Genomic DNA, 14990 nt, shown 5'->3' on the forward strand with positions numbered 1-14990 from the left:
CATTAACATTTGTAACTCAACGCAAACAAGTTCTGGAATTTCTGATTATAAAATGGAGTCTTTGACTGTTGGAATCTGTGTAAAAGGCCAAAGTTGTTTCAACCAAATAACTGATATATAGTAAGTCATCACTTTGAAACCTGAAAAGAGTTTTTGTTCTATTGGCTTCCATGCTGCATGTGTTCCAATCCCTGAACATTGACATCAAATGCAGGACCAGTTTCCAAACCACTTTAATTTCTTTTCTTTTATTCTATTCCCCTTATACATAAGTATACACTCTGTACATTGTACGTAGCAAGGTACAAATACTAAAAAAAATACAAAATTCACACTCTACTGTACCAACTAAACTGCACTTATAGGATATTTATCTCATACCCAAGTTCATCACTTTCCCTTTAACCCCTTTCCAATTGGGCAGGTTTTCAAAAAGCAAAGGAATCCAATCTCTCTCTCCCAACACAAAATCATGATTTCACTCACACACCCCTCTACTCTTCAACACCTACAAGGCCAAAAAACACTAACCTCACACCAAACCAAACCTTAGTAACATAACCTGAAACTCACAAAACCTCGATGTTCTAATTATATCGTTGGAACTCCAATGACACTCCCCGATTAACTCTCTCACATTCGACGGTGTGAGAGAGGGCACAACCTCAACCATCCATGGAGATTCAACAATCGCTGAAGCTCACCATCCACAAGAAATGGCCATCGTCACCCAAGAAAACACCAAAAGATTCAGAACCGATAAACACCGCTGCTGCAACTCCGAAGCTGAAGTGGAAGAAAATCTTCTTCCACACTAAAACCAAACCCAAAATCCAAACCCCCCCAGATGAATTCCTCTGCCCCGTTTCCCATTCCCTCATGTCCGACCCCGTCATCGTCTCCTCCGGCCACTCCTTCGAACGCTCCTCCGTCGAAGCCTGTAAAAATCTCAACTTTACACCCCAACTCCCCGACGGCACCACCCCCGATTTCTCCACCCTCATCCCCAACCTCGCCCTTAAATCCGCCATCCTCAAGTGGTGCCACACCACCCACACACCCCCTCCTCTCCCCCACAACAACCTCGTGCAACAAACCTCAATCTCCTCCCCTGACACGAAACTGGTACAACAGACCTCAATTTCCCCCGACACCCCCAACTCAAACCTCGTAGAAACCTCGATCTCCCCGAACGTCGTTCCCACAGAAGAAAAGCTCTCCGACAGAGATCCAATCCTGGATTCCCTGGACGAAAACCCACCCTCGAGCAACCTCCGCCGCCACGCGGAAACCGAGGTGCCCATAAGACCGACGCATCTGTACACGAGCTCCGAGGAATCCATAGCCACGTCCTCAGCCTCAACGCCGCCGTTTCAGCTCGCCACGCGCCCCAGTTGCTGCTACTACTCTTCCCCTTCCTCGTCAGAAATCGAACCCGCCGCAACCCCAGAAGAAGAAGAAATCACGGGGAAGCTCAAAAGCCCACAGCAGAACATAATCGAGGAAGCGCTTCTCTCTCTGAGAAAACTCACCCGAGTGAGAGAAGAAACCCGGGTCCAACTCTGCACTCCGCGGATACTCTCTGCGTTACGCTCCCTCGTGTTGTCGAAACACGTGAACGTTCAGGTGAACACTTTGGCTTCAGTGGTGAACCTTTCTCTGGAGAAGAGTAACAAACTGAAGATCGTGCGGTCGGGGATGGTGCCACCGTTGATCGAGGTTCTGAAATTCGGATCCCCTGAAGCGCAGGAACACTGTGCCGGCGCGTTGTTCAGTTTGTCTCTCGAAGACGATAACAAAACCGCCATTGGTGTTCTGGGTGGTTTGGGTCCGTTGCTTCAGATGCTCCGAGTCGAGAGCGAGCGGACTCGGCATGACTCGGCCTTGGCGCTTTACCATTTGTCGTTGGTTCAGAGTAACCGGTCCAAGATGGTTAAACTCGGTTCGGTTCCGGTTCTTTTAAGTATGGTTAAGTTGGGTCACATGACAGGTCGGGTTTTATTGATTTTGGGGAACTTAGGTTCCGGGTCGGACGGGCGGGCCGCGATGTTGGATGCGGGTGTTGTGGAGTGTTTGGTCGGGTTGCTGAGTGGTCCCGACTCGGCTACCGGGTCTACTCGGGAGAGTTGTGTGACGGTGATGTACGCGTTGAGTCACGGCGGTTTGAGGTTTAAGGCGGTTGCGAAGGCGGCGGGGCTGGTGGAGGTGTTGCAGAAGGTGGAGAAAGTGGGGAGTGAGAGGGCTAGGCACAAGGTGAAGAAGATTTTGGAGGTGATGAGAGCCAAGGAGGTGGAGGAGGAAGACGTGGATTGGGAGGAATTGCTTGACTCGGGGTTGGGTTGCCGGACTCGGGGCCGACTCGGTGGCGGGTTTGACGAGTCGAGTGCTAACTCGGCCGAGTTTTGAGTACAGTGGAATCTTTTGTTTCTTATTTTCTGTAATTATTGGTCTTTTTAAGACTAGGTTGTTTTGGATTATTGTTTTAAAAAAAAATCCATGGTTTATGATTTTTGAAGGGAGAATTGATAAATGGGGGCATTTTTTTTAAACATATGCAATATCAATGTAATGTTTTGGCTTAATTGTATTTTCATCTGAAACTTTTATACAAACTTTGTCCTTTTATTTTTATGAATTTGATTCCGGACTAATTATGTTCTTTCTTCGAATTTAACATTTAATATTTAATAAAAATGTCGTGATATTCTACTATTGCCACACAAATATTTGTATTAAATATTAAAAGTTAAGTTAACACATAAATCATCAATATGACTAACGTAATAAGAGATCAATTTTTGTAAAGAAAGGGCAAAACAAAAATAATTTTTGTTTGCTTATCTATTCATTAGAAAATAATCATTTCATGATATCATCTTATTCATTAATATGATACGATGAAAAGATGAATTTTTTATGCAAAAAAATACAATGATAAATGATATAAATTAAAGCATATTTTGTTGGAGTGATGAAATGTTGAAGGGTTGTTGTAAGTGTTTGATTGTTAGAGGAGGAGAATGGTGTTGTTGATTGAAAAAACGAAGGGGAAAAGAGTAATAATAATAAAGTTGATGATTTTTGAAGCAGAAAGTGGTGTATATGCTTATGGATTAGTCACTTTATTCCTTCTTCTACAGGGTGTAGCTGGTTTTTGGCTTTTCTTTTTCTTTTCTTTTGCACTGAAACTTGTGGTATCTCAATATATTTTAAGCTCACATCACAACCTCTTTTCAATTTGAACGTGGATTAGATTTGTTGTGGAGGCTACGCGGGAGCATTTTTGCTGTCAAAGTTTTATCTTATTCATGTAAACATGGATAAACTGTGCTCATGAACAGCTAAATTTATGAAATTGTTCCATTGCACTATCAAACAACTTCTGCATAATCACTGCAAATCATGGTGCTAACAGTTCTGGAGTCAAAGAACTACCAGCAATAGTATTTTTTAGGTGATTGATTCATGGCCCACAAACCAAACCATGATCATTCCTTGAATTGCCTTTACTTGCTACTTATATTCTTTTCTCAAGACGTTGCTACACTTTTCTTACTATTATTCTGTTGTAATTTGATCATGTATTTAGATTTGTGATTTGTGTTAATTTTTATGTTCGTTTTTTATTCAATTAAGTTCTTATTTTTTTTGTCTTTTTTTTGTTAAGTTAGTGTTAATATTGTTTTAAAGTATCATGTATCAAAATGTAAGTTTGTCATATGCCAAAATATTAGTCATCTTGTATTTTGAAATTATTTGATTCTATCAAGTGATAATTTTAAAGTAGAAAATGACCTAAATTTTGATACGTAACAAATTCAAATATTGACATTTAATACTTTCAAACGATGTTAAAATCAATTTAAAAGAAATGATCATGTTAACGTATCAAACGCATCTTAAAATGATGTATGACACTACAAAAAAAATGATTTTTTTTTCTACAGACAAAATTCGTATGTAATTAAATATTATCTACGAATTACATACGAAAGAAAATCCGTATGTAAAATAGACGTTTGAAATCTAACATACAAAAAAAATATCCGTAGATAATATTACATAGGAAATTTTCCGTAGATAATGAAGTCTGTAAAAAATTATACAATTTTGACAAGTTTTAACTCAATTGTTATCATAAAACACCATTTAACAAACCCAAACAAGTTAACTTGTTATTAGGTTTAAAAAATTATATTAATTTATTTTTAAGGTCTAGAAAGTAAAATATATTGAAAGAAAAACAAATTTCAATTTTATATTCAAGTTTAGAGTTTAAAATCATATAACACTTTTTAAAAATGAAAGTTAATTGAATATAAAAACAAAAGGGATAAAAAGTCTATTAACTTCTTTTCTTCTTCTTTTAGATCTATTGGTCTTGCACGATCTGATTTGTAAAAGCAATAGTGTGTTGTTTTAACATTGTGTGCTTTTACAGATAACGATTTATAAAGCAATGTTGAACGTTTCCCGCAAATTCTTATAATTGAATCAAATAAAATGCAACTAATAACTATGAAAACCAATGTTTTGAGAACTAAACTTAAAGGGTAACTTTTTTTTTTAATACGGGTTAAATATGTTTTTTTTTCCTTAGTTTTTAATGAATTTTAGAATTAGTTTATTTTAAAACTTTGAATTAATTTAGTTATTAATCTTTTGAAATACGTGAATTTATTCCTTTTAATCAAATTTTGTTAAATTTATTTTACATTTCAAACGCGTTTCATAATAGTATTTGACTTAACATTAAAGCAAAAATGTGTCAAACAGTATAAATAACTCAAATACAATCCTGAAATGTATACGAAACATCAAATAAATCTAACCAAATTTAGTTAAAAGAATTAATTCCACATATTTCGAAAGATAAATGACTTAATTTGTCCAAAGTTTCAAAATAAACTAATTCCAAAATTTACTAAAAATTAAGAAACAAAAACATATTTAACCCTTTAATATAATACTTGTTGTCAACTTATGATAACAAGTAATTTGGCTCATACCCAAAATCAGATCACTCACTTGAACCAAATTAAATTTTTTTCAAAAATAAAAACAGTTAACATGAAAAAAAAAAAGGTGAGGTATACCTAATTTATTTGAGGGTAGACTTCAAATTTGGATTTTCCTAACTTTAATTTTCGAGGAAAAGATAGATTACCCAACTTAGTTTCATGTCATGTAGTTTTTTCTGTAGATCAATGGTTTATTTTGAAAAACAGGGACATGCTATACAAAATTATTAATTTAAATTAATATTTTACTCACAGTATGGTATTTTTCTTTTGTCAATGAATATGATAATTTTTTATAGTAAATTTAAAAAAAAAATTGGCATGTCTTTTAGTTTTCTGTTTATTTTTGCTTGAAATTTAGTTTTATAATTTTAATCACGGCTTAATTTTTTTAATTTATGTATTTATCACAATCCGACCATTATTGAATATCCATTTCAAAAGTATTTGGTTATTGCCTCAAAAAAAACTTACCAAACTAAATGGAAAACTTTTGTATCATTTATTTTAAAGTTGAACTACCTTTAACAAAAAAAATAAAAAAGAGAAAAAAGATAATGGCTATACACTTAAAACCATGTGTTTAAATCAATTTGAAATTACATTTTAAGATACTTCTGAATTACGTTATTTACAAAAATTATCTTTTGAATTACGTAATTTATAACTATATGTAATATTATCTTAAATAAGATGATTTAGAAGTATGTTTCAGATTATATAATTTACTTTTAAATTGTATAATTCATAATTATGTTTTAAATTATATAATATAAACATCCTAAATTATATAATTCTAAGTATATAAATTGAAGCCCAATTGCAATGAGGGATTATTGGGCCAACAAGTGGGTTTCTGTAATTCTGATAAACTTTTACTAAGTTCAAACCCCTTTTGTTTTGACAAAAACAGTATATATTTTGTGCCATATCTCAATAGATCTTATCTAAATATACAATAAAAATTAATAAAAATTCGTTTTTGCAATATATATTCGTAAAATCTAGTCGAGATTATATAAATGTATTTTCGTTATCTATCTAAATAAGATTTATTGAGATAGCTAAAGAAAATTGTTATCCATTTAGATAAATCTCATTGTATAATAAAAAAATGATTTTGTTAAAAATATATTTTTAATAAAAAAATGTTGGGACCCAAATGAAAAGGGGCACTTTTTTGTGATCAAAATCAATTTATTAAATAAAATAATCAACTTGGTATATAAATTAAAATGAAATAATTAAAACTCTAGAACCAAAATTATTGACACACTAAATTAAAAAAATCAAATAAAAATTAATTAAACTTTTTTTATGTTGGGTTTATTTAGGCAAAAAAAAAACTAATTCCTGAAAAGTGATTTATTTTTGCGAGTGTAAGTGGAGCCAACCCAAACCGCGTGTACCAAAACCAAACAATGTTAGGATTCCGCAATAAAGCTGTCTTTTCGGCCGTAATCAATGAACAAAGATGTTTAACTTCCTACACATTCTATAATCTTTAAGAATCATTTAATATTGTTGATAAATAAATATATAGGATTTTATTTATTTATCTATTTTATAAAAGAAAAAAATATGACACAGCTTTTAAGCAGAAATATATGGTAGAACAAATAATAAGATTTAAAATTTATAAACCATCAAAAATATAAAATAAAATTGAAAGAGAAACATAAAATTAAGTAGTAACATTCCGTGGAGTATGGAAAAGAAAGAACTATAGTAAAAGTTGAGGTCCCACATCGACGGCATTATGGTATTGGACAGCCTGGTTCCAAATTCATCATTTGACTTTACACAACCCAAAAAACCTGTGTCGGTTGAGGTTTTCTTCTTCAATCACGGTTCATGTTTCTTTTAACTGCGTCAACCGTTCAACTCTCCCATGTAAAACAACCAAGTTAAATAGTTGGTTTAAATTTGGTTCAAATATGTCATATGGTATCTATTTTGAAAAAATGTCACTTGAGTTTTTTTAAAAAGATATCTCAATTAATTTTTAAAAAAAATTCTTAATATTAATATTTAAATTAACTTACAAAATTAAGTATTAATATTTATATTAAAATTTAATGATAAAAGTCATAAATAAAATTAACGTATTAATAATATTTTTTATGAAAAAAATATAATTGGAACATTTTTTCAAAAATTTGAACTCTATTAATATCATTTTAAGAGCGAGTATCAAATTGACACATCTAGCTAAAAGTAAGTATCATTTTACTAATTTAACTTATTTTCATTTGATCACTTTCATTATTAAAACATTATACATTCCATTTTTGTCGATAATTTTTAGTGAATTTATTTTTTCTTTTACATTTCGTCAACATTGGATTATTATTAATAACTCTTCTTTTACAGTCGAACTAACTCTTTTTTGTGAATCGACGAGTTTTATCACCTTAAGAATTTGTTAAGCTTATGGCATCGAAGGCATGGGAATTGCTACAAGAAATAATAGACACCGTATAAAATTATAAATAATAACTAAACATAAAAAGGTCAACTTACTATATTAAATATTACTTAATTAATAATATAAAGTTCACACTTGTTATATCATTTGAATATATGTTATGAAAAATTAAGATGAAATATTACTCTCATATAATATTAACTTGTCATAAAAAAGATTTATAATAGATTTGTTGTTTCTATTTACTAAAATGGTTAAAATGTGGTTATTATAAATTGGAATTTTCAAAATTCATTAATAAAATATATTGGATCAAAAATTCAATTTCATTTAAATTAGATTATATTAATTTTGAATTTTTTTTTCAATATAATTTAAATTGAAATCTAGATTAAATTTACCATCAAATTAACTATGTCAATTATACTAAGTTTAATGTAAGATTGACCTAATTGACTTAATGTGATGTGAACCCAACTCAATCTCACATTATCTCAAATCGGTGTAGACTCAATATATCGATCAAACACAAGTCTAATTTGACTTAGATCAACGTCTTCATTCCACTTGAGTTCGATTCGACATAGATAAGCTATACTTGACTTGATCTAGGTTAGCCTAGCTCGATTGAAAAAAGACGCAAACAAATTTAGTTTGACCTTGACTCAAGTTGACTTGGCTCTACTTGAGCTTAGGCCACTCAACTCGACCTGAGCTTAGAACAAATTAACTTAATTCACACGACGACCAACTTGCCTTTACTTGGACTCAAATTGATTCAATTCAACTTGAGTTTAGACCAACTCGGTTTGATCTAGGTTTAAACCAATTGAGCTCGACTTAGATCTGGATTGAATTGATTCGACCTACACCAAAATCGAGTTGGTTTGACTTTGAACTAAATTGACTCAACTCAACCTTGTATGAGTTTAACCCAATTTTATCTTGAGTGTGATATGACCTCCTATTTCGTAACTTAAAATGACGTTAACACATTTTAAGTTTTTAATTTTCAACCAAATAAATATTCAATCCATTTCTAATTAAATAGATTAGAAAATATAAATTTCGATTTAAAATAAACTAATTTAAATGAATTTAAAATAATATAAATATAGATAATTTATAAATTATATTTGATAATTAATATTTTTTCCTCGTCATCATAGAACATAAAGATTAGTAAAAAGAAGAATATTATATATATATATATATATATATATATATATATATATATATATATATATATAAAGTATGAAATGTTTAGTATACAAAATAATTTATCAGGACTCAAAGATAGTAAACTAATATCAAAATGTACAATACTATAGTGTTTAACAATCTAAATGATGGAGATGATTTGAATGGAAAAGGCTATATTCAATTATTTACTTAATCTCTTTGTATTAACTTTTCTTCCGTTTAAAAGTTATTCATTTTAATTCTTACATATGGAAAATTAATCACCTTTATTTTATTTGGACGAGACAATTTCAAAGAGTAATTTATTTATTTGGATAATTTAAAATATTTTTAAGGAAAATAAAATGTTTGGATGAGAAAATTAAAAGGAAATTGATGTAATATCCCATTTAATAGTTTTTATACTACTAAATAAAAATATTCACATTATGATTCAGCAAAGCAAATAGTGTGGATAAGCAGTTATAAAGTGTTGATTACAGTCATCCGAAGCTAACCACGTTACAAAAATAAACTCTAAAGTAGAGGTGCAACTTATATACAATGGAGTCAGTTCATACAACTTAGAACTTCAAGATCTAACTCAAAAATGCACTACTACTACTACTATTCCAAGTCAAGCTCAGCTCCTGTCTAGGAGACGGGTGTCTGCATCTGGATTTGGCTCTACTCACACCAGTAATCAGTGATCATTGCAAAGGAGAACACACAAGGAAACAAACATAAACAAGGAGGGTAAGCTAACTGAAATGAGCGAAAAAGAATACAGTTCACAGAGTAAAATCATTCACAACATATAACTCAAACAGATAATTCTAGACTCGATATCCGGATTGTGTAAGTGACATTGGAGCTCTTGGTGGTTTGCACCTGTGAAGGTTCCCAAACTCTGTAGAGTTTGAGCACAAGGGGTTATCACCCAACCACTCACAGGGTAAGTCCCCTTCGCGTCTAAGACTTAATCAAGTCCAAAGACTAGGACCTCCTGCTACTCCTCACGACATAATCCATTCTATTCTATCTGAGCATGAATGATTATTGGAGTTTCAGGATACCAACCAATACGGATTCCTCACGTCCTTACACACACTCTAACATTCTCTTCAGAATTTCCCTTGAAATTCTATCTCAACCACATCTTTTCACAGTTCATGATCATCATATTCACCATACATAGCATTAGCAACACATACCATTCACAAAAGAAGTTAATTGCACAAAATCTCTTTCAGACATGTAAACTCATCCTTTAAAGTATAACATCACATACCCCACTGCAGGAGCTTTCGCTCAAGCTAGTCAATCTAGCCTAGGCGAGAGACTATCTCGCTTAGGCAAGTCAATCTCGCCTGGGCGAGGCCCTAACAATGGCAAAACTCAAAAACCTGGGCGAACTCTCGCTCAGGCTAAACTGGGTCGCTTAGAAGAGGATGTCTCTCGCTTAAGTGACCTCAGCTCGCCTAGGCGAGGTTTCACGCAGGAACAACAGTGGGTTTCCTGGTATTTTCGCTCAGGCGAGAGCCACTCGCCCAAGCGAAAATACCAGGTTACGAACATGTTCCCACATGCAGAAACCCAGATTTTTCCACACAATCCAATACACAAACAATTGTATCGTTCAAGCATCAATTCATCACCTAATCAAGCCATCTAAAGTCATTTAAACAGATTTCTCTACGAATTTAAGACAAAGGTTAGCTTCCTTACCTTTCTATGGAGTTTGAGCTTGGTAAGATACCTTCTCAACAATGGGGCTCAGAATTTCAGTTCAACCTAGATAATTTAGCCATTACAACACAAGATTATGAGGACGTTTGATTAATTCCAGAATAGAGGCTGGATTTCGAATTCAGAGCAAAATAAGATTGGACTTGGAAGAATATACTTATTGTGAGGGAGAGAGTTGGAAGCAAAGTCAGTGGGGAGCTCTGCAAGGATTTCTTTTCTAGGAACTGAATTTGCAAGAGAAAAGGGATTAGAATTGTGGAGAGTGTGGGGGTTTGAGAGGAGAAGACTGAAGAGAATTTGTGAAGTGTGTTTTGTTCAGTGTGGTGAGCTGATGCACTTAACTTGGTGAGAATAGATAACTTAGAGAAACAAGAGAAAAGGGGGTTTCACAATTGAAGTTGAGAAATTTTAAGGAGATATTCCAAATAACTAAAATAGTAGAATTTGAACATTAAGAAAAGAAATAAATTGAAATTTTCCAAGTTGTGAAATTATTAATTACGTAGGACAAAGAAAGTTCCCAGGTCCAAAAAGTTGAGTCGGGTCAGGTCAAAGGTCAAGTCAAGTCGGTCCGTCCCAAAGGTTGAGTCGAATCAGTCGAAGGTCGGACCGAGCTAGCCAGGGTCGAAGGTCGAGGTGATCCAGACTAGGTTGAAAGTCGAGCTGAGTCGGCCTAGGCAGAAGCTCTAGCCAAGCCAAACTAGGAACGTCAAGCCGATTTGGCTCGTGCCGAAGGTTTAACTAGCCTAGGCCGAACGAAGGTCGAATCGAGCCATGTCAAACCAAAAATCAAGTTGAACTGGCCCAGGGAGAAGGTTTAGTCTAGCCTGCCTGGGCCGAAGGTCTAATCAAGTCAACCCGTATTGAAGGTCTAGTCGACCTAGCCGAAGGTCGAGCCGAATTGATCATTAGCCAAAGGTGGAGTCGAGTCTGAGCTGGTACAGGTCAAAGGTCTAATCGAGTTAACTCGTGACGAAGGTCAGGCCTGAGTTGAATCTTCAGGAGTCAATTCAGACCAAGTCAAGACGAGTCGTCCGGATCGAATGTCAAACTAACTCAACTCAAACTCAATAGAGTTAAGTTTGTCTATATTAAATTGATTTATCTAAATAAAAAAATTGAAATATATTTCAATTATTTTATCCAAACAAATTATTTAATAAATTAAAGAAAATTCGTTATAAAAAATTCAAATAATATATATTTACATTTTTTAGAATAATTTAAATTATTTATCCAAACACAAACTTAATTCTTTTACGTATCATTTCTAATAATTTTTATTCTCTCTCGTCTAAATCTAAACTCAAACTAAAGAAACAATAACACGTATAAAACTAAAAGGAACAATCTTAAATACAAAAACGAAAGATAAAATTTGCTTATCTGTATAAGTAATTATACCAATTAAAACTGTAATATATTAGTTCCGAACGAAGAACAAAAACATTATTAGAGTTTAAGTAATCACCGCAGAAAGTATTATATATCAGATAGCGTATGCGGCGCCTCTGATGCATTAAAAACTCTGCAACAACTTCACCAGCTGTATCCCAAAACGCGCGTTTGAGTGAATGCAAAATGCACATGCACATGCAGCTTCTTTCCATAAGGGACAAAATAGATGCCACAGTGCAGACAAAACGTGCTTTTCAAAATCCAAAGCCAAATTCTTCAATTATTTAACCAATTAAGCATCCCTCCCTCACATAATTATAATATCCAACAACAAAAAATGCGTATTTCCATGACAAATCTATTGCAATGCTCACCATAATCAACACAGATTCTTGAAACTTGAATTTGGACCAACTCACTCATGTGTTAAGGATAAAAAAACTTAATTACGAAAATTAATCAACAGAGAAAGAAAACGAGTGAATTATCGTTTAAATTTTGGCATCATTTTGATTTTTGTACAAGACATTTGAAAAAACAAACATAGAAATTTCTTTTTCAAACTGAAAGAACTAAAAATATCAATTATAAACTTCAAAAAGCAAAATAAGTTTAACTCAAATTAGTATTTGATTACATTAGTATCTTTAAAAAAATCTTTTCTAAATTACCTTTATTTGATACTTAACATCTAAAAAATAAGTTTTTTATTGAAAACAAAATTCAAATTAAATAAAGTGTACTTTAGAAGTAGTTTCATTAAATGAGTAGCTATAAATTGATTATAATGTTTGGTATTATTACTGATAAAAATTAGTTCTGACTGTTTTATCTCTTAAACCCCTTAAGGTAAAAAGATTTAAATTTCTTACCAGAGGTAACACTATTTAGCCCAAAATTTGGCTGAACAATAGTGAGTTAGATTTGGATTTTGATCCTACTATTCATTGTTCATCTAACTCAATTACAAAAATTCTTCCTTCGAGATGAAGATTAAACATTTATTTAACCTAGAATCCATATTCAATCACTCCACACCAATTTGTATGCAATCTCAAACCTACATGAACTCTGAGAAAACAGATTAAAATGAGAAACTTTATTAATTAAATCTTATAATATTACATTCAAAACCATAACTCAGATTCATCTATCCAAAGAACAACAACAATTACTGCATTCCCTGCATTTCCCCACCTCACACAACCCAAATCTATGTATGTATAATCAACCTCAACAACATCAAATTCATGCACAACAGAGGTTTCGTTCTCGTTCATTCTCATTCTCATCATAAATCACAAGATCTTATCTCATAAAATCATCAACAGCTTCCAGAAAGAAGAAGAAGAAAGAATCAATTAATCTGATCACACCTGCGTCGGATCTCCCCCTTTCTCCCCGTCTGCACATTGAGCAGACTCAGCTTCTGCATCGCGGAGGCAAAAACCCTAAAAAACCTAGCTTGATCCTTGGCGAAGCCCTCCACGAAGGGTCTGGTAACAGGGTCACTGTACAAACTGTGATCGGATTTCAGCACACCCAAACCCTTAGGAAGGTTCTGGAAGTACACATTGTCGAACTTGTTGGGAGTCATAATGTCGTTGAAGACGGAAAGGGTAGGGTTGGTTCTGTAATCAGCGCAAGCTTTGGATAAAGCTTCAGAAAAACGAGGGTTGTAGGAAGAAGAAGAGTTCGAGAGGTTGGAGACGAATTCGGAGCAGTGAGAGAATCCCACGGTGTGGGCTCCACTCAGAGCGACGAACTCCTCCACCGAGAAGCCGCGCCGGGTGAAGATTTCCGTGATTTGGGGCATGGGCATGGATGGGGTGGGGAGGTGGTTGGGGACGGAGGCGGCGGAGGAGAAGCGGCCGTCACGACGCCCGAGGAAAACGGGGTAGAAGGGGCCGCCGAGCATGGTGAGGAGGTCGCGGGTGGCGGCGGAGAGGATGTCGGCGCAGGAGACGGTGTTGGGGCAGGCGAGTTCGAGGGCGGTCTTGGCGCGGACGACGAGGTCGAAGGCGTCGCCGGGGAGGGAGAGGTTGATGTCGGCGTCGCGCTCCGCCTTGTTGAACGCCGTGGAGGAGAGGAGGATGGAGGCGTCGCAGCCGTTGGGGAGGAGGCAGTCGTGGAGGAAGAGGCGGATTGTGGCGGGCGCCGTCGTGGGGCTCGCGATCTGCTTCGCCGTCACGGTGTCGCGGATGATCTGCGCGAACTGCGGACACGTGTCCTTGTAGAAGTCCAACGTTAGACGCGCGTTAGCGCAGAAACAAAAGAACGATAACAATGTGAGAAACGAAAGAGAAAACGAAGACATTGTAGGAACTGAGAAACGAAAAGAGACACAGAGAGAGTGAAGTAAAGTGAAGAGAGTGGAAGGGGTTTTGTTGGAAGTGACGAAGTGTGGGAAACACGCGCAAGAGTATTGAGAGTGGGAATATGGTCACGGGATGTGTGCGGTGGGACACTGTGTGGGCTGGCATGTTGCAAGAAATAGATTGGCGACATCAACGGCACTGGATTTTAGTTGGCAATTGGAATTCATGTAATAATAATAATAATAATAATAATAGATACTTTTTTAGAGAAAATTAAATTAAAAAATACATATTATTGATATTTAGTAATTGTCATTTACACTAACGCGTTCTTAAATATACCGGTGGATATCGCTGTTTTTAACGCGTAGTTACGTGATTAGGTTTTTAACGCGTAATTAAACTAAATTGTTTTATTTAATATATGATTTTTTTACTGTTTATATATATATATATATATATATATATATATATATATATATATATATATATATATTAACATTCGAAATTCAAAAATATGAAATGTTTTGACTTAAAAAATAAATAAAAACATCTAATAAAACACGAAAATTTAACTAATATTTAAACCCATTTAGATTAAGAAAGTGGTGATGGATATTGATCAGTAAACATCGACATCATTTATTGATTTCATTTTCGAAACTATCACTTACAAAGTCAAAACGGGTTTAGTTTAAAATTTGAAACAATTTTTGGAGGTCGTTTGTTGATAGCTATATTTGCATGAAATTTTCGACAAGTTGAACCAATTATACAATTATGTGAGCTTCAGAACCTTTCTTTATTCTTTATTGTTAATTTTTGAAGCACCTAAATGAAAGAAAAAAAAGTTAATGTTCAAATTATCTTGATATTCGCATGATTTTTGAGAGT

The 14990-nt window shown here is 34.1% G+C and overlaps 2 protein-coding genes across 2 annotated transcripts; one reads left to right on the forward strand and one right to left on the reverse strand.

The window, feature by feature from the left end:
* The first annotated feature begins 240 nt into the window (after positions 1-240).
* Positions 241-2582, forward strand: LOC114182152 (U-box domain-containing protein 40-like). Its single transcript, XM_028068934.1, has one exon. The coding sequence runs from the start codon at positions 676-678 to the stop codon at positions 2404-2406; it is 1731 nt and encodes a 576-aa protein (XP_027924735.1). The 5' UTR covers positions 241-675; the 3' UTR covers positions 2407-2582.
* Positions 2583-12856: 10274 nt separating this feature from the next.
* LOC114180229 (peroxidase 31-like) lies at positions 12857-14229 on the reverse strand. Its single transcript, XM_028066516.1, has one exon. The coding sequence runs from the start codon at positions 14093-14095 to the stop codon at positions 13136-13138; it is 960 nt and encodes a 319-aa protein (XP_027922317.1). The 5' UTR covers positions 14096-14229; the 3' UTR covers positions 12857-13135.
* Between the last annotated feature and the right edge of the window lie 761 nt (positions 14230-14990).

This window comes from Vigna unguiculata, chromosome 4 (assembly GCF_004118075.2).
Source record: "Vigna unguiculata cultivar IT97K-499-35 chromosome 4, ASM411807v1, whole genome shotgun sequence".
Classification (NCBI taxonomy): Eukaryota; Viridiplantae; Streptophyta; class Magnoliopsida; order Fabales; family Fabaceae; genus Vigna; species Vigna unguiculata.